The sequence below is a fragment of the Typopeltis vanoorti genome, chromosome 11 (genome assembly GCF_054136105.1).
Source record: "Typopeltis vanoorti isolate ZY-2024b chromosome 11, IOZ_Tvanoo_1.0, whole genome shotgun sequence".
Lineage (NCBI taxonomy): Eukaryota > Metazoa > Arthropoda > Arachnida > Uropygi > Thelyphonidae > Typopeltis > Typopeltis vanoorti.
In genome coordinates, this window is record NC_143559.1 from 46,108,187 (window position 1) to 46,128,845 (window position 20,659).

At 34.3% G+C, this 20,659-nt stretch overlaps 1 protein-coding gene across 1 annotated transcript in view; it reads left to right on the forward strand.

Annotated features, from left to right (window-relative positions):
* The window catches only part of LOC150101506 (cytochrome P450 2J4-like), a 76,337-nt gene that overhangs the window by 44,829 nt on the left and 10,849 nt on the right, over nucleotides 1-20,659 (forward strand). The window contains exon 9 of the mRNA XM_090400817.1: nucleotides 2,763-2,803. Coding sequence (XP_090256943.1) covers nucleotides 2,763-2,803 — 41 coding nt within the window. The remainder of the gene's footprint in view (nucleotides 1-2,762; nucleotides 2,804-20,659) is intronic.

A 20,659-nucleotide genomic window follows, 5' to 3' on the forward strand; every position in this document is an offset into this window, starting at 1 on the left:
ACTATAGTACAAAATGATAAAACTGATCTTTTGGGAACAAAGAGACAACAGGGACTTTATATACACTGCAATGACAGAACATAAAATACCGACAGCAAAACATTTACATGCAGCTTTGCTAAAACATTATTTCGATGCCAACTACAAGACAGTCAGAAATACATGCCGTATAACAAGACCTCAGACTACTAACTATACCACATTTAAATACATTAATCACTACGGAAAGGCCAAGCGAAACGTCTACATCCCAGACATGATAAACAAATTACCTTTTGAATACAGAAACCTTACAAACTACAATAGCCTGAAAAGAGCTCTAAGGACATACTATGAACAAGAAACATGCACCCCAAATACCATACAAACTTAATGAAACACAATATATTCGTTTAGGCGTGCAGTTCAGCGACGCATCAATACATTCCAAGTTATCGTGTATGTGTGTGTGTGTGTGTGCGCGCGAGAATTTTCTCAATCATAGATTTCGTAGCTTCCCAACACAGGAAACAAACCAATAAATAATAACCGACTGGTGTCATCCTCAGATAAGCTTACATATAAGCTTCGAGGATGAAAGCTGAGAAATTACTTCTCATCCAAGATAAAAAAAAGTATGTATCATATGTACTAAATGCATGTAATGTACATATCACATGTAAACAAATGTATGTAATGGAAGTATCATATGTAATCAAATGTATGTAATGTAATAAAAAATGTAAATAACGAGTTTACACTGTAGATTTTTGAGAATTAGGAAATATAATATTTTGATTGCATATGTGTAAATACTGACTTACCTGTTTCCTTGCTTTGCTGTTTCTTTATTTTCCTGTTGATTTTTCTTTTTCTCCCTATGCTCCTTTAATTAAACACCTCTCAACTTTGTGCAATTCCCGAGTCGTATCTCTGATGATCTGCTTCAACTTCGCTATTTTGGCGGTTAATTCATTTTCGTTAACCTCCTCCATGTGTACAATAACCTCGTTAACAGGGCTAACATTCTTGGTTTTGCCAGAAAAAGTGGAATTTCATTCCACTGTTTTTTTATTTTATTTTATTTATTTATTTATTTATTTTTCATTTTTATATCTCATTGTATGTCATTCGCTTTTACGAACACAACTGCTGGTTTGAACGGAATGTTATCATGTGAGTTTCTTGTAAATCAAAAGTGCTTCCATCTGGTGGCTTAACATGAAAATGTTGCAAAATCTTTGTGAAATACAGAAGTATTTCAACCTTCGTTATTTTATCGCCTGGACACGATTGTTTGCCTGAAAACATAATGAAAGTAAAATTAGATTTCAGTTTAGCGTATATACAAAAGGACATAAACAAGACAATTTGCGTTAAGAATAATACAGCATAACAAAACACTCCTGCATGATCATCATATTAACTGCGTATTTAACTCCAAACGTGTTCTCCATTGTCGGTTTCCCATTCTCTTCATGTATCATCGAAAGGTAAATTCAGGAATTTAAAAGCAAAAATAAACTCTCCAATTTGACTCCCTTCCATACTCTGTTGATACCTATAAAAATAATCGGCCGCCTATCGCTAACGGCTGAGGGTGAAATTTGGAATTACTCTTAATACACTTAGGGGTAGTCATTTGGGGCAATAAAGATTAGCCATCGTTTATTTATTTTAGTTTTTTTATCCTTATTTAAACTATTCCAAATATAACCAGTTTGAGGCAGTGAATGCAGTTTAAAGATATATGCAGACCTGGTGCAAAATATTCAATAATTTCATCAAAGTTTCTGTATTCCGTAGTTTCCAAAAACACATTACGTCAAAGTTATTGATGTAATGCTTGTATTCCAGAAGACACTGAAGGTGAATGTTAGTCCAAGTAGAGAGATCTGATCTGTAGGGTCATTTATGTCTTAATGAATGTTTGGATAGGTGAGATGAGATCACTTTTGTGAAACAAAATTTCACATTACGGAATGGTTTGTCCAAATTAGCAGAAAGAATGCATAGTATATTAAGAACAGGTTATTTATGTGCAGTAGAAAGAAAGTAGCTGATAGGACGTAGCCCTGGGTTACTACTTAATTGGTGGTGGTGATGCTGAAATAGCGGACGCCATCTACATCCGAATGCCCATAGAAGACGCTGGCTGTCAAATAAAACAGATTGACGGATAGACCAATGGATGGCCATTTGCTTAGCAAGCCTTGACACCGGAGACAAACAAATAATATGGAATATCAAGAACGACACCACCGATGACGTGCCGAATCTTTCTTCGGCATATGAGAAGTGGGTGGTACTATAAACTAAGATCAACTGTGAATTTGAATGGGTGAATTCATATTGGCAGTCACTGATTAATTAGTGGGCTTCCCGAAGTGGCGAATTTGGGTATGACGCGTTGTCCATTAATTTGGAGGGACTGAGGTATGGTAATGGTTGGTGGGAATGGAAGGGCTCGACAAATTATGTAAAATCCTACTCGCCACGACATTCACCGTATCTGTTTCCTCCTGTATAAATATATGTCCCAATACCATTGTTTGGAGAACATTTCTTTGTGTGAGAACCATTCCAACAAGGAGTTAACAAATAATAAGATTAGAAAGAAGTAAAAGAACATTGAGTTTCTGAAAAAAAAATGTCACAATAATTTTTGTTGTTAGAATAGCCCCTTATATAATGTATATTCTTCTGCATTTACTTAAAGTTAAAAAAAATAATTTCTTTATAAAGTTAATTGTTATTAAAGAAAAATATTTTGTTTTTTCCAGCTTGCAGTTGCTCGCCCGTTGGCAAAACCTACTCTCCACGGGCAAGTGGGTGAGCACATATTTCGAACCCTATTTATAACATATCATCGAGTTACATTTACCATGCGACTAATTCAAGAAGAATACAAAAGTACTTCTTGCCTAAACATGAATCTTTACAGAATAATATATTTTTCTGAGAGCTTACTTACCCATCGAAAATGGAACAAAATATTCTGGCTTTATCACAGATTTACGATCGGGTGTTAGAATGAATTCTAAATCTGGTATGCATTCACTAGCATTTTTCAAAAGCTTTGAATCATGATGAATCGCCTAAAAGATGGCCATAGGAATTGTTCCCTTTGGAATATCATAGGTCGCGGGAATGGAAGGGCTCGACAAATTATGTAAACTCCCACGACATCCATCGTATTTATTTTCTCCTTTATAAAGATATGACCCAATATCATTGTTTGGAGAATATTCCTTTGTGTGGGAATCATTCCAAGAATAAGCTAATAAAAATAAGATTAGTAATTACTAGAAAAAATACTAATAATAATATTAAGAAGAAGAATACTCTGTGACCTCAACTTCCTCAAGGAGCATGCCTCAGACAGAACTTGAGGTCACAGAGTATTCTTCTTATTATTAGTAGTAGTAATTATTTTTACTAATAGCTCAGTTGGTATAAACGAGCCCTTTGGTTGGAAGGACCCGAGTTCAAATCCCATATATGATGTCAAGAACGTTTATTCATATTTTCAAGGAAATGGGTGAGTTAACCAGGTTCATACGGAGGTAGATGGTTTTTCCCCCGAAACTTCATTTTTTTCCCTCATAACAGGTAAACTAGTCGTATCTATAGATCTACATCCGTTGGTTAAGGAAGCAAAGAAAATACATTAATTCGCTGAATTAATTAGTCGCGTGGACCTTAAGAGACGAATAGATTGAAGAAGATTATTGGTAATAATAATAATAATAATAATAATACTTTTTTTTTCATCATTTAAACATTTTATTATGTCTCAGATAAATTACATTCTTGCCTGTTTGTTAAATTATTTAAATAATACATTTTATAATACGAATAACAAATTAAAAATAATTTTATACCTATGCTTCGTGATAACGTCCATGCAACTTGGAAATACCAACAAAAGGAAACTTTTTTTGGTATTATTGAAGACTTACAACGGAAGTTTGTTGATTTTCATAAATGTAACATCGAAAGGCGATTATGTTTGAACCCTTTTAATGTTGTCATTGAAACGTACAAAGCCAACTACAGACGGAAGTTTTGGAATTACAATAGAATGAAACATTAAAGAACGTATTTTCGTTAGAAAATATCCAAATATTTTATCGATGCTTACCAAAAAAAATTGAAGTATTAATCAGTTTCACAAAGAAGATGATAGTCGCATTGGGAAGCACATACATTTGCGAATAAGCATTTTCTGCCAAGAGTTTTAGAAAAAAATAAATTTTCTTCTCGACTGACTGACTGATGAACATTTGCATGTTTCGATTCGAATTTGCACCTCCGGTTATAAAATGGATCTAGATAATTTGGCTAAGGGAAAACAATCATAAAACTCACATTAAGCAGGAAAACACGCATATTGCGATGCATAACTATATTCATTGAGTTTCATTTTCATGCTTGCTTCATATCTCGTACTTTAAATATTTCTCTGTTCTTTTTAAAATTGATATAATAAAAATTGATAACTTAAGTATTTTTTTCACTCACATTTTTCTCTTAATTAACTCTTCGGGCCCGAATATTAAAAACATAAGTTGAATGTGGCCCGCGAGTCTGAAAAGGTTGTCGATCCCTGGTATAGAATGTAGGAACATTATTAGAACATCAACAGAGAGATAGAAATGGAAAGGCGAAACAAGTAGAAGAAAGAAATTTTAAAATAAAAATACAGCAGCACTTAGCCGATAGTGCTGCTGCTGCATTTTTCAATAGACAAATGACAAAATTCCGGGAAGAAATGATCATCACTCAAATCTGCTTTGATGGTGAAGACATGTCCACAACTCAAGACATCCTTGACTCCTTTCAAAAATACTACAAAGATCCGTAAGAAGACAATAGCACTATGGGAAATTATAAATCTTGGAACATTAATGGCTTTCCTGTTCATATCTCAGATGGGCTTGACAGATCCATTACAGCATCTAAAGTTTCCCCAACCTATAAAGAATGCAAACAAGAAAATCCTCGCTAACTGATGGTCTAGAGATATAAATTTAGCTCGAGGCCTGGAATTTTATTCTTCCCTTTCTGTTTATACTGCTTAATTCTTTTCTCTCGTTAGAACGCATACCAGTGAATTTATAGCAAGCCATACCGTCCTCATCCCAAAACCTAATAGAGATCACACCTTAATCAGCAGCTGAGACTTATTTCTATATCTAATGCTTATTATACGATATTTTTTCTCATTATTAATAACATGATCAACGTAGCAATGACATACATAATTAAAAGCGTACAGTTTTATGGAGTTCCAGGCCGAGCAGTAGAATTTAATCTGTTTCTGCTAGGTGAGCTAATTCGCTTAGTTAACAAGAAAAAGCAGCTGATTGCAGTGTTATCATAGACCATACTCAAGCCTTTGATAATGTCCGGCATCCCTTTCTGTTCCACATCCTCCATATATATATATATATATATATATATATATATATGTATGTATATATGTATGTATGTATATGTATGTATATATATGTATATATATATATATATGTATATATATATATATATATATATATATATATATATATATATATATATATATATATATATATATATATATATATATATGTGTGTGTGTATGTATATATGTATGTATGTATATGTATATATATATATGTATATATATATATATATATATATATATATATATATATATATATATATATATATATATATATATATATATATATGGAGGATGTGGAACAGAAAGGGATGCCGGACATTATCAAAGGCTTGAGTATGGTCTATGATAACACTGCAATCAGCTGCTTTTTCTTGTTAAGCCCAGAGAGAGAGAGAGAGAGAGAGAGAGAGAGAGAGAGAGAAGAGATTAGAGATTATAGAAAAATGCACTGTGTCAGTCATATAACGAAAGTCCATCACACACTATAATTTTTAATTTGTAGATTACTATGAGAGGTACTATGAGAGATGTAGCTTTTATTCATGTTCAATCTAAAATAGAGCATCAGTTCTAGATGACTGAAAGTGGTGTTGCAATAAGTTATTAGTTATTCTTCGCCCGATCATGTTCGAATGTATGATGTAGAAGTGATCTTTTGTGATTTTTTTCATTTTCTGTAGCCTTTCTGAGAATGTTTGTGTTTTCTCCGTAAAGACACCATAGTTATTTATTTATCATTTCGGGTAAGAAATGAAATAAAAAGTAGGGACATGAAGAGAACGTGCATTCCATTTCCAGAGTTTAATATTGGACTAACAAATCCATTGATATATAGAGATACGCAGCTTCTCTAGATGCACCGTTTCACAGTGTCACTAGTAGCATAATATGTACCAGATGATAGTTAGCTATTCTGATGCTTCACCATCAGTTTAGTTTACTATTATGGCAGTAAATGACTGCCAACCAAAAGTGATTTATTGCGTTGACAGATGATCACTCCTATGCATCAAGATAAAAAGAACAGAAAAAAATGCTGATACTGGAAAGAAAGAAAAATACTTTCTCGACAAGTATAAAAACATGCCATTATAATAGAGTTTCTTCCTACCTACCCGTATTTATTTATAATAGTTCAGTTATAACGATTATAGCCAATCTCGTCTATGGAATATTATTAGACAGAGCACTTTTAAAAATCTCAACAAATTTCAAATGAATGAATTGGAGATGACATGGCATCACATACACTACTTATTATCTAGTTTATTTGGGATGTATCTAGTTCAAGGTGTAACTAGTTGAATTTGATGAGCGGCCTGACGGAAACATCAACGCGCATGTGCTTTATCCTTCTAATAGATTCAATTTTTATCCTGACCTTCACTTTGATCTGTAGCCTAGTCCTAAATGTTACGTGCAAATTGACGGGTTTGCTTATTAAATCCAGCTCGTAATGTTTTTTCACAAATATATATTTTTTTCTTCCAGGTATATTGCGTAAACATATAAAGTATAGAAATTATAAAGTAAAATATATTTTACTTTATAACATTATTTATTTGAAATTTCATTTCCAAAATGTTGATGTTTGCAAAATAATTTCCATTTGCCAGAGGGAGACAGTGTTGCTTATGTGCGTCACGTATAATCAGCGATGAACTCTCATTGTTGCTGAAGCTAGGATTAGTATTTTAGCCGATCCAAAATGGTGATAACACGTCTGTTAACATTAGCTGAGAAGTATTTTGGGGAGAACTGTTTTGTTAAGATAGCAATAAGTCTTTTATTGATTACTTGTATTTTATATGTAGTCTATTCACATATAAGTCGTAGAAAGAAACTTCCTCCAGGGTCCATCGGTCTTCCTCTATTAGGATATCTTCCATTTCTATGAAAGCACCCTGCCTTAGACTTCATAAAACTTGCTGAGAAATACGGAAACGTATTTAAGTAGCTGTTCTGAATGGATTTAATGATGATTTTGTTGGTTAAAACACTGATTAAATTCCCATTTATAATTAAATATAGTTTATTTTTCATACAATACAGCTCTTGCAGTCCTTAAATAAAATGTTTTACATTTATTAAATAGTATCAAATCAAATATAATTTTATTTAAAAATTTCTAAAACGAAATGCAGATTTTAAGACACTATCGTTGTCGATGTAACTTATATTATGTATCATTTTCTCAGTGACACATATCTATATAAGTTTATTAATACACCCTCTGTAAAAAAAGAAACCGAACTTTTGATAGCAAATAAAACACAGGCCAATTTCATCTATTTCAATCAATATACTCTCCCTCAGCTTCGATACAGAGTTTGGAACGGTCAGTTAATTCGTTAAATGAGTTTTTTATATCGGTTTTTGGGATACTGTTGAGGGTCCTGGTTACTTCCCCTTGAATGTTTTCAATGGTGTCTTATCGCTTTCCTTTCATCGGCAAATAAAGTTGGGTTCATTTGCCGATGAAAGTTTGAGTTTGAGTTCCTTTGCGCGGTTTTAATGATGTCCTTGCAGTGCTCAATTCGGTACATTTTTTGGTCGTCGTTAACCTTGTGGGGAACAAATCGCGAATTCAATTTACGAAGGCCCAAACTCTCGGTCATAATGTTGTGCACAGTTGATTTTGGAATCCTCATTCATCTTCAATCAATCTCACGGACGATTTCGGGTTTTCTTTGATGAAATCACCCACTTTTCGGATGTTAACTTCGCTCGGCCAGTTAACATGCTCTTGCGGATTTGCTACGTAGGACAGACAAGAAGATCTGGAGAAATACGCATAGCTGAACACAAAAAAGACGTACAATACAAAAGAGAACAAAAAACGGGTCTTGCTTTCCATACCACTTCCACTGGACACGATGTACTCTGGCAAAAAAATGTCATTCATAGAAAACAACAGTTATATAAGAAAATTTAAAGACGCTGCTAATATGCTAAAAAACCCAACCCAATGCAATAAAAATCAAGGTTTAATTCTCCATCAAGTAATGTCAGCTCTAATAAAAAAATACATAGTTTTGCGGATGATAGCTCATTGCACTGTTCCATCTCATTTGATAAATCTTACTCTACACATCTCACCCCAACCTTCAGAACATCAACCACCACTACCCTCAGTTCTGATCTCCAAGCCATCTTCCATTCGATTAAGATACCTAATCAATTTAAATGTTAATAGAGCTCAGTTCTGTGTTATTTTTCATAAAAAAATAATAATTTTTCCCAGTATTATTTTTAATACTGGAAAAAATGATATTTATTACTGGGATTTTTAATAGTGGGAAATTTTAATACCTAAATTTCCAGACAATTTCAGATTTCTCTTCTTGAAATTACCCTGACGTCATGCCTCTCCTGGTATAAACACGTAACAACTATTGCATTCTCAACTTCAAAAAGCTAGGATTTCTCTTTCGCTCAAGACGTTACTTCACCCCTGTACAGCTGTTAACATTATACCAATCACAAATCCGCCCAGCTAATGGAATACTGCCCTCACATATGGGGTAAGGCCCTAAAAGCTCCCTCAAAATCCTTCACTCATTAGAGAGGAGAGCAATTAGACTTATTAATGACTCCTCTCTTACCAACACACTTTCGCACAGACGTTTGGTTTCGGCAATGAGTATATTCTACAAGTATTTTTATGGGAAATGTTTATCTGAAATATCATCGATGATTCCGGTACTTAGTGCTAAGCTCGTTGAAACGCGTGCAGCTACTGCTGAACATCCTTTCACAGTGCACCTTGAAACAAACAGAACAATTTTTTTTTTCCTCTTTCTTCATCCCTGCAACTGCCGTACTGTGGAACAGGTCTTCAGCCTGTTGGGTTTCCAAACTATGTAGGCTTTTAAATTCAATATAAACAAGTCCCACCTTTTCCAACAAGCTAACCATATACGGTACTAACACAATATATAGGTTGATCAACCAAACTCTCGTATATGGGCTCGACATTATAAAAATCTTCCTGGTTGGTCTGTCACTTGTCACTTCAAAATGATGAACTTATAGCGCCATATTACCTCTGTGAAACATTCTGAACTTTTTTTATTGTGAAAATCTTTTATCTATAATCTGGTTAGGATATCCATTCAAGTTTTAGGCTTTTTTTATGTAGTGGATTTCTCCACAGATTGTTCTGAATACTTTAATTTAAAACACCATAAAAAGCAGAATGGGCTAATTTTCTTCCAGAAAATTGGCTATTGAGAAATCCACAGTCGATTCACCAGCAAACCTAAAATAGAGTTTTGGTGTTTTAAAGAGCAACATTTTACTTATAAAAATAGTGGTGATTAATCTTTGAAAATCAGGAATTTAATATATAATCACCACTCTCTTATATACTTGTATATATTTGTAATTTATACTGTACATATATATATATATATGTTAAAGATGGCAAGCTATTTTAAACCGGGTAATACTCCATTTACCAAGCAAACAGCAAATAAGTCAAGTTTGCGCCTGCACGTATTGCAAGTCTAGGTGACCCGCAAAGTAGTGCAAGACTAGGTAACTCGTGGTAAAGGTGGAATAAGCTGTGATCACTATTCTTCATATTTATATTTAATGCAAAGCCCATCTCCTTGAGGAGATGTATGATGCTATGCACTAAAGGCAAGTGGCCACTACCCAGACCGGTTGTTTAAGTGCGGGGATACCATTCCAAAATCTCGTAAAATCACCCGGATCACCCAATAATGAGCGACCCGCAGGATCAGAAAGTCAGAATCTCAGAAACGCTCATTTGCTCATCTGGAAGAGTAACAGCAACAGCCGAGCCTCAGTTAAAACTTCACGCGCTACAGCATTGTCAGTCATCAACCAAGCTACCAACCGGTTTCATCCTTTATTGAGGTCTCTTCAGTGGGAGCCAGGCTTAGAAATACCAAGGTTAAGTAATACAGAACTTATAAGTATTTTACCAAAACAAACCATAACGTTCTTTGACCTTATTAAATAAAAATCTCAGGATGAGAGATAGATGTAGAAAGTTTTTTTACCTTGGGTATAATATATGTTAAAGATGCCAAGCTATTGTAAACCTGGTTTTATTCCATTTCCCAAGTAAGCAAACAGACAAATAAGTCAAGTTTGCGCCTGCACGTATTGCAAGTCTAGGTGACCCGCAAAGTAGTGCAAGTCTAGGCAACTCGTGGTAAAGGTGGAATAAGCTCTGGTCACTATTCTCAGTGTTTACCCTTAATGCAAAGCCCATCTCCTTGAGGAGATGTATGATGCTATGCATTAAGGGCAAGGGGCCACTTGCCCTTAATGCATAGCATTAAGGGCAAGTGTCCCCTTGATGGATATAGGAGAAATCTTGACGCATATAGGAGAAACTTCGTAGTTTCTCCTATATGCGTCAGCGTCATAGCGGACTAAGAACGATCGAAATCAGTCAATCGTTAATCGATCGTGAAAGTATGATGAGCGCTTATAACGTTTCAATAAAGTCTGGTTTTTTTTTGTCTTGTTAATTGCATGTTAGTCGGCAGTGAAGAAAATACATCATGTCTACTACTCGAAAATGTGTCAATAGTGTAGATTCCTTCTGCTATATTTGTGGCAGCTTTACTGTTTCCAGTCAAAGGAAAAATATCAATTTCGTTAAGAAAGGGTACTTTGCATACTTTGACGTAAGATCAGGACAATTCATGGGCTCCAAATAAAGTGTGTAAGTCTTGTGTAGAAAATTTACGACACTGGAGCAAGGGAAAACGCCAAAAATTAGCTTTTGGCATTCCAATGATTTGGCGTGAACTGAAAACTCACGTAGATGATTGCTAGTTTTATTTAGTACAGTCTTCTGGTTATAATAAGAATAATAAGAAAAAAATTGTGTATCCAAACCTCGACTCAGCAATTCGGCCAGTTGCTCATTCCAATGAAATAGCCGTGCCAATTTATAAAGGACTTCCTTTACTTGAGAACGAGCATGTTTGGGATATGCCAGATGTTCTTGAGGAGCAAGACCCGGATGTTGATTTAGACAATGAAAATTTCATTTCTAGTTCTGGACCGCAACGTTTTACTCAAGCGGAATTGAATGCCTTAGTAAGAGATTTGGGCCTATCAAAGGAATCATCTAGCTTCAAGATTAAATGAAAAAAACTTACTGGAGCAAGATACGAAGATAACGTTTTTATCGTAGCAAGGAAAATAATCTTGTACAATATTTTAAACACGAGTGTGGGTTTGTTTACTGTAACAATGTGTCAGGTTTACTAACTGAAATGAGTGTTGTACAATATCATCCAAATGAGTGGCGTTTATTTATCGACAGTTCAAGCAGAAGTCTCTAGTGTGTCTTACTACACACTGGTAATTGAGTCATATACATTCCCATTGTGTAGTAAGACACATTTGAGACTTCTGCTTGAACTGTCGATAAATAAACGCCACTCATTTGGATGATATTGTACAACACTCATTTCAGTTTTACTTGGCTATTCAGTCCACTTAAAGGAAACATATGAGGACATTAAAAAGGTTCTGAAGTTATTAAAATATATAAACCATAACTGGATCATCTGTGTGGATCTTAAAATTGTGAACTATTTACTTGGCTTTCAAAGAGGATATACAAAGTTTCCGTGTTTTCTATGCTTCTGGGAATAGTCGAGCTAGAAACCAACACTGGAGTCAGAAACATTGGCCTCTTAGAATATCCTTAAATGTTGGAGAACAGAATGTTATAAATCAACCTTTAATCGACAGAGAAAAAATCATTTTTCCACCTCTACACATCAAACTAGGTCTTATGAAGCAGTATGTTAAAGCTTTAGATTTACAAGGTGACTGTTTCCAATACATATGCGAAAAATTTCCAGGACTTAGTTATGAAAAAATTAAAGCCGGTGTATTTGATGGACCGCAAATTAGAACTTTAATGAGAGACCCAAATTTCATCAACTCTATGAGCGAAATTGAGAAAGAGGCCTGGACTTCATTTACGATGGTTGCGAATACTTTTCTTGGAAACAAAAAAGCGTGCAATTACAAAGATCTAGTGAAAACAATACTTGAAAATTTCCAGCGCTTGTTACATGAGCATAAATCTTCATTTCCTATACAGTCATCTTGATAGATTTCCCGAGAATTTAGGTGCTGTAAGCGATGAATAAGGCGAAAGATTTCATCAAGACTTAAAAACTATGGAAGATCGGTACCAAGGAAGATGAGATTCTCACATGATGGCCGACTACTGTTGGAGTATTCAAAGGGATTGCCAAAACAGAACACACAGCAGAAATTGCTACAAACAAAAATTTATTCCCTGAAACTCATGTGTAAGTAAAATTGTTATTTTTTTAATAAATATTCTTGTAATTTTTAATGAATATTGTTAAGTAGTTATGTATCTAATTACTGGCCTCTCTCGCATTCAAAGCGCCGGTACGTGCCGTTGCAGGTTCTTACGAATTTATTCGTTTACTAACAAGCGAGAGCGGTGAGCGCTCCGATTCCGATCTGCGCACCGCTTTGAATAATAGGCTATATCTTCGGGAATTTTTCGAATTTCTTGATATAAAGTTAGGAACAGATTTTTAAAAGTACATACTTTCAGAAAACAATATTAAAAGATCGATTTTTTTGATCCTCTAAATAGTACTGCCTCTTTAAAACTATCAAAAATTTACAAATTAGCACAAAGAAAATGCCATAGAGAGAAAAACCTGACGTGATAGAGAAAAATGGGTTTGATATTTGAAATTAGCGCACCCAAATTAGTAAAAAACAAGTCTCATATAAAAGTCAGCAAAAATTGCGTTGGGCTATGTTATCACAAAGATCGTGTACTGCAAGTTATGTAGAATTCGGCAGCAAAGTAAAGTTCGGTGGAGTCATTTCAACTGAAGGTGACATTTCCAGTTTCTCGTCTTTGAAACTGGGTTTTTCATTAAAGAAAACTGGCGAGAACAGCACACGCAATTATCAGACAACTTCCGATTGTCTTGTGAACTGAAATTCCAAACTACAACAGCTGTCGAATTCTGAATGAACAACAAATAGCCTGTATTGATAAAAATAAGGCGCCGTCTCCGTATTGATGAAAATATAAAAACAAAAATGCAAAGGGATTCTTTGTTATCCTTAAAGCAGGTTTTCCTGAGTTGGTGGTAATGTACTAGTACTTATTACGGTCTGTAAGATCAAGTATAAAAGTTTTTACAGGTAATTAAATTATTACTGAAAAAACATCATACATTTTTTCAAAAGCTTTGTTTACTATCCTCATTCCTAAATAAATTAGATGAGTATTCTTTTAAAATAATTCATAAAGTAAATGAAGTTCTGGGAGACTTCGAAAGCACTAAAGAGGCATTTAGCAAATGGCAATTTTTGAGTAGGCCAGAACCACCTCAATTCCACCTTCTTCCAGGAATGAAAAGTAAGGAGTGTATCATTTTTCAATTTTTATAAGACGTGTAGGTACTCTTGTTTTAACGATTATAATTTTAGTAATTTGTTACATATACAAATCTACAGTGGGGTAATAAAAGAAAGAGCAAAAGGAGGTATAATAATTATGGTACCTAAATCTCTAAAGAACAATATTGTATATCATAGCTATTTGAACGAGAGACTAATAGAAATTGTACTCAAGACATTAAGAGACCCCATAACAATAATTGGTGCATATACACCAGAAGAGGGAAAAAAAGAAGACATTAATATATTTTATAAAGAATTAGAGAATGCCATAGACAAAAGAAACAAAACTGACCATTTTCTAATAGCAGGAGATTTAAATGCCGGAATAAGAAACAAAAAATACAAAACAAATATAGGCAAATTTGGCGAAGATACACATAATCAAAATGGTCAAATACTGAGAGATTTTGTCATTTATAATAATATGAGAATAATGAATTCAGTGATCAAACACAAGGAAATATTTAAATATTCCTGGTCAGCTAGAGTATGCAAATCAGTTATTAACTATTTTATCGCGAATTTTAATTTAGCAGATTTAATATTAGACGTAAGAGCATATCGAGGCTTTGAATTAAACTCTGATCATTAAATGGTATCAGCAAAAATTCGATTTAAACCAAAGTGATAAATATAGATAAAATTGAAAATATTTATCAACTGAATTACAAAACTTCTTCATTACAGGATCCCCATGTTAGACAACAGTATCAAAAATATACAAACTTAATACAGAAACCACACATGAAACAAGCGACATAATAGAGGAATAGGAAAATTTGAAACAAATTCTCAGAAAGGCAGCAACAGAAAGCTTAGGAAGAAAGCTCAAATGGATTAGAAAAAGAGGACTACGAGACTGGAACAAAGAAATAGAAAATATAATAAAAACAAAAAGTACAGTTATCAGAAATGTCTAAATTCGAAAACAATAGAAGCAGAAATAGAGCATAAAAGAAACAATGTAATTACAAAACGAGAAAGAAGTTAAAAACATAGAGAGAGAAGTGGAACAATTTCGTAACAAAACTAGAAAAGGATATATTTAAGTCACAACCGAAAACCTATAAAGTAATAAAACACATGAGTAAAGAAATAAAAGATAAAAACAATAGATTCAGAAAAATGGGTAGCCTATTTTCAAAATCTCTGAACAGATGAGAACAACGACTAATGTATAAATAAAATTTTGTAAAACAAAGAATGACCATGATCTAACAGAAAATATCACAATGTTAGAAATGAAAAATACAATAAAGAAGATGAAAAATAGGAAACCGCCAGAAGAAGACAATATAAATATAGAACTATACAAACATGCAGATGAAAAATTTAATGAAAGGCTTATGAAAGTTTTTAATATGGATTGGATGTCAGGAAAAACTCTTAACTGTTGGATAAACGCGCTTGTTATCCCAATCTATAAAAAAGGAAATAAAAACGATTGCAATAACTATAGGAAAATTAGTCTGCTACATACATGATATAAAATATATGCAGGAATACTAAAATAGAAGCTAAGTAGTATTGTAGAGGACAATCTACTAGAAGAACAAAATGGTTTCCGAAAACGCTGATCCTGCATAGATACAATGTTTACTCTAAAATTAATAAATAGAAAAGAGAAGAAAATTTCAAAAAGAAACACACGTGGCCTTTATTGGTTATGAAAAAGCCTTTGACAAAATTAGTGGACAATAATTGTTTAAAATAGTAACCGATTTAAATATAACAAATCAACTTTTACAGTCCATTCAAGAAAAAAAATATATATATATATATAGAGAGAGAGAGAGAAAAGAATATATATATATATATATATATATATATATATATATATATATAAACTTGGTTATTTTACTCCTAATTCCAAGTAAGCAAACAGTTAAGTTTGCGCCTGAACGTAGTTCAAGTCTAAAGGTGGTGCAACAATTTATACCTGTTATTTTCAGTTTTTTAGATGCTTCAATGTTCATTACTGTTCTCTTCCTTTAATGAATACCTGATAAAGGCTGTTATAAGCCGAAACTAGTTGTATTATTCTCATAAAAAACTTTATAAGTTACCTCGGTTTTTAAGTCATTAAATCTATATTAAAAAAAAAAAAAAAAAAATATATATATATATATATATATATATATATATATATATATATAATTATGACAATCTGTGAACTGTATAACCCATTTGGTATACAGTTCACAGCAGATAGTATTAGCGACATCAGAAGATGATTTACAAAGACCATTAAGATCATTAAATGATATTGCAAAACAATATAAGACAATATTTAAACAAAACACAAAATAATTGCATTCAAAGGAGAACACCCAATAAGAAGTCAAATAGTGATAGAAAATATATGAATAATATATATAAAGATAGATAAGAAAGATAGATAATGCCAGCCTGGCTGTCCGAGTGGTTAGCGTATCCTCTCTCCAGCCAAAAGGCTGCGGGTTCGAATCCTGCCGTGGGCATGGATGTTTGTGATTGTGTCTGTAAATACCAGTGGTGATGGTCGGCAGTAGATGGTGCTGGTGTAATTGCCGTCAGGTGGTGGATTGATTGGTGGAGACAGAGTTGTATAGCAGGTACCCCCCCTCGATGAGTCCTTGGACTCCCTGGTGGTGTCAAATAATAGTAATAATAATAAAATTTTAGTACAAATAAATGCTTTCAAATACTCGGAATGTTATTTATCATATATACGTCTGGTATATCGTCTGATCATCTTCTTTCAGATCTTCAAACAGATCTTTTACCTTCATATGGCTGTCACTGTAGTAGAACGTTTGTCTGTATATTATCATTGGGTCTTGCAATGTCTCTCACGCCCATTTTCATTTATTCCCCAATATCTAAATATTTTAGTTCTTATTTCTTCATTTTTGATTTTATATTTGTGTCGTGTTTACCAGACATCTTTCCATTCTTCTTTCTTTCTTTTTTTTTTTGCATTTTATCTGTTATTTTCTTTTTGATTGACCAGGATTCTGTTCTGTATGTCATAAAAAGCAATACAGTTTGGTTGAGCAGTCTTGCTCTGTTCTCAGGTTTTATTTCGCTGTTTAAATATCTCTTCAATTTTCCAAAAACTGATCATCCCATTCCTGTTCTTTTCACTTCTTACAAGACTCCTTGTTTCTTCGTTGTTACGATTCCTAAGTATTTGAATTTCTTGATTGTTTATCGTTATAAGACTGTGTCTTTCATTGTATCCTTTTCGGTTTGTCATTATTTTGGATTTTTACAAGTAATGTCTAATCCAATTTCTAGTGATTTAGTTATCACAGCTTCTATCATTTCTAATAAACTAGTACTGAAAAGAAAAAAAAAAACTCTTACCTGGTGAACTAAATATTTTCAAAAGTAAAGGGAGGTGAAAGAGAAGTCTGATAAGACACATGTGTATACCACAAGAATCAGTGCTTGGACCATTGATATTAGGAAGGATTTGTCAAGTGAAACACAGCTATTTGCTGATTGCTGATAATGGAAAGATAGGCAGGGTAATCAAGAATGCTGCTGATTTGCAGTACTTGCAGAATAATTTGAATAGGCTGGAATTATGGAAATAGGAAAATAGATGTCAGGTCAATGTCCGTAAATGTAAAGTCATTCACTTTAGCGTGATTAGATATCCAATATCGTATTATATTGGTGGGATTATGATAGATGAAACTGATGAAGCTAGGGATCTTGAAATGTTAGTAGATAGGAAATTGAAGATCAAGGGCAATGTAGCAAATATTGCAAATGCAGCTCAAAGGATAATTGCCATGCTTAAACGAACGTTCACATGTAAAGATAACGATGAGATTTTGCCTCTTTACAAGGTCTTGATAAGACATCACTTGGACTATTGTACACAGGTCTGGTTTCCGTTCTGATTCTTACATAGTGCAGAGAGTGTAAAGGAGAGTGTTAAAAATGATATCAGGATTGTGGAATACTGATTATAAAGAGAGAGAGAGATTGAGAATTTATATCCTGCAAACGCTAGCAAACAGGAGAAAGAGGGGGTGATATGACTGAGGTTTAAAAACTCTGAAAGGCTCATACAGACTTTAGTTGATGGAATTTTTTAATTTAAGGACGGTGGGGATAGGACAAGAGGGCATTCTTGGAAGCAGAGAATGAATGTTGTTAAGAAGGGGGGAGAGGGCTACATATTTCTCTCATAGGTTGGTTCGTGATTGGAATGGATTACCATTGGATTTTGTGAGTGCAAGCAGTGTTAATGAATTCAATAATTAGTATGATAGCTGGTTAGTGTACCATGTGGCCACCGGTAATGAGTAACTGACTCCTTGGAGGTCTTTCTGAATAATAATCTTCTTCTTCTGGTTCCCATCTGCCATACGGCCGTGGGCGGGTAGCTAAATGCTACCATTCTAGGGAGAGATGATTATGAGCAAGGTGGTTTCCCGTTGCCTTCATTGCCGTAAGTATTTATGACTGTAACCTGTGTGTTCACGGCGCCGGTTTGCCTGCTTGCGGGATGAAAAACCCCAGATAAACTGGCGGAAAAAACCCTGCTGCCCATGCCCAAGACCGGCTAACTTGGCTATGGCTGAGGAAGATCCTTAAGCTCCTCACGTCGTGGACGGAAATCGAACCTAGGACACTCCTTCCCCAGGCATATGGTTGCGAAGCGCAAAGTCACTAGGCTAACCGCGCGGACTGAATACTAATAATAATAATAATAATACTTTTTTTGTGTAATTTTTTATTTATTTTATTTTATTTTTATTTTTATTTTTTAAGTTTGAGAAAGAGTGATTATACATACAAATTTCTGCATTTGCTTATAAGGATTATTTGTAGATGAGTGAGGCAAGTTAGTCCCACCTACTTCGAAGCTTGGTTTAGCTTTTATGAAGAGAGCGGGATTTAGCCTTCTCTATTTGTGTTGTTGCTACTGTTTATATATGGGATGTAGGCATTGGATGCTAGTGATTTGTGATGTAAATATTAGTGATAATGGTTTCTTAACTTTGTTGGTATATTTTTCAGAGTTCGGTTTTTAATGTTCTGTAGTTATCTACGTGTTTTAACTTGCTTGGTAGGTTGTTGAGTTGCGCGGGTATCTGATGTGATCTCACAAAAGAACCGTATGAGTTGTTGAGGGGGATGGGGATGTAGAGGGTTGTTGTAGGTCGTGTTATACGATATGTGTCTCTGTTGTTTCGATAGATAATGTTGAAGTAATTCCTTGTTAATGTTATGTAGTCCTTCAGGTTTTTAATGCTCAGAATTCTGTGCATCGCCATGTGCTTGTCGGGTATTGGTTGTTGCGTGTAAGGTGTCCAGATAACTTGACACGATTTTCCTGTGTAGTGTTTCTAATTTTGTTAGGTGGCTGTTTGATGTATTTGCCTAGACTATTATTCCGTATCTGAGTAGGGATTCGCAGATACCGTGATATAGGAGTTTTTTTTTTTTTTTGTGGAATAAAGTCTTTAACACTTTTTTTGCCAAGCTGAAAATTGGAATTTCGTGTGGTGGCCAATTTTTTTTTTATTATTTTATTTAGTTAGCGACGTCCACGTGATAACGCGTGATCGGCCGTTTGGTGAGAACTCGCATCGCGTGATCGCGCGATATCGTTCATTGCCAAGCTGAAAATTGGAATTTCGTGTGGTGGCCAACTTTTTTTTTATTTTTTCAAGTTAGTTAACGACGTCCACGCGATAACGCGTGACCGGCCGCTTGGTGAGAAATCGCATCGCGCGATGTCGCGTGATTGGCAATGAACATGTTAACTTGGAAGAGTTTTGCTGCGATGATCCGGAGTTCGGTGTGTAGGTATTCTACATGTTTTGTCCATTTAAGGTGGGAATCTATATCGAGGCTTAGGTATTTTGCGTGTGTTACAGGTTTGATTTCGGAACATTGGCAGGTATTTTTGTTGTTAATGCAGCGGTATGTGTGATAATGTATCGATAGTGATGCCGGGCGAATGATTCTTGGGTTGTGAATTATCAACATCTGTGTTTTGGTGCCGTTGATTAGAATTGCGTTTTGGTGGAAGTATGTTGTGATTTCGTTTAGGTCTTGTTGTGCTTTGCAGAGAGCTGTGTTAATGTCTGTGTGGATTGCTAGTAGAGCAGTGTCATCTGCGTATTGAAATATTTGACTTCTTATGGATATGTTATGAACATCGTTAATGTATATGTTGAATAGAGTGGGTGATCATATGGCACCTTGAGGAACACCGTGTTTTACTTGTATACTCCGATAGTGACATGTACCTATTTTTGTTACTTTTGTTCTGTTTGAGAGGTAGTTCTTGAACCATGTGTGCAGTGTTCTCTTATACCTATTGAGTATAGTTTGGTGAGTAGTATGTCATGTTCAAGTGTGTCAAATGCTTTGGTTAGGTCCAGCTGTATAAGGACGGCGTACTTGTTTTTGTCGAGAACTTTGTTTATTGTGTCGGCGATGTTTTCTAATAAAGTAATGGTGCTTTTTGTTTTCTGAAAGCCGTATTGGTTTTGTGAGATTATGTGGTACTTCTGTAAATAGTTCTGTAGTCTGGTGTGTGTTATTTTTTCTAGAATTTTTGAGATGACTGGTAGTGAAGCTATTGGTCTGTAGTTCTGAGTATCGTTTCTTTTGCCATGTTTGTATATTGGCGTAATTACTGCAGTTTTTAGTTGTTGTGGAATAATTTCTGTGTCGAATATTATGTTCACCAGTTTCAAAAGTATTGGATTTATTTGTTCAAAGTGTGTTGTAAGGTCTGTGAGTCTTATTTTGTCT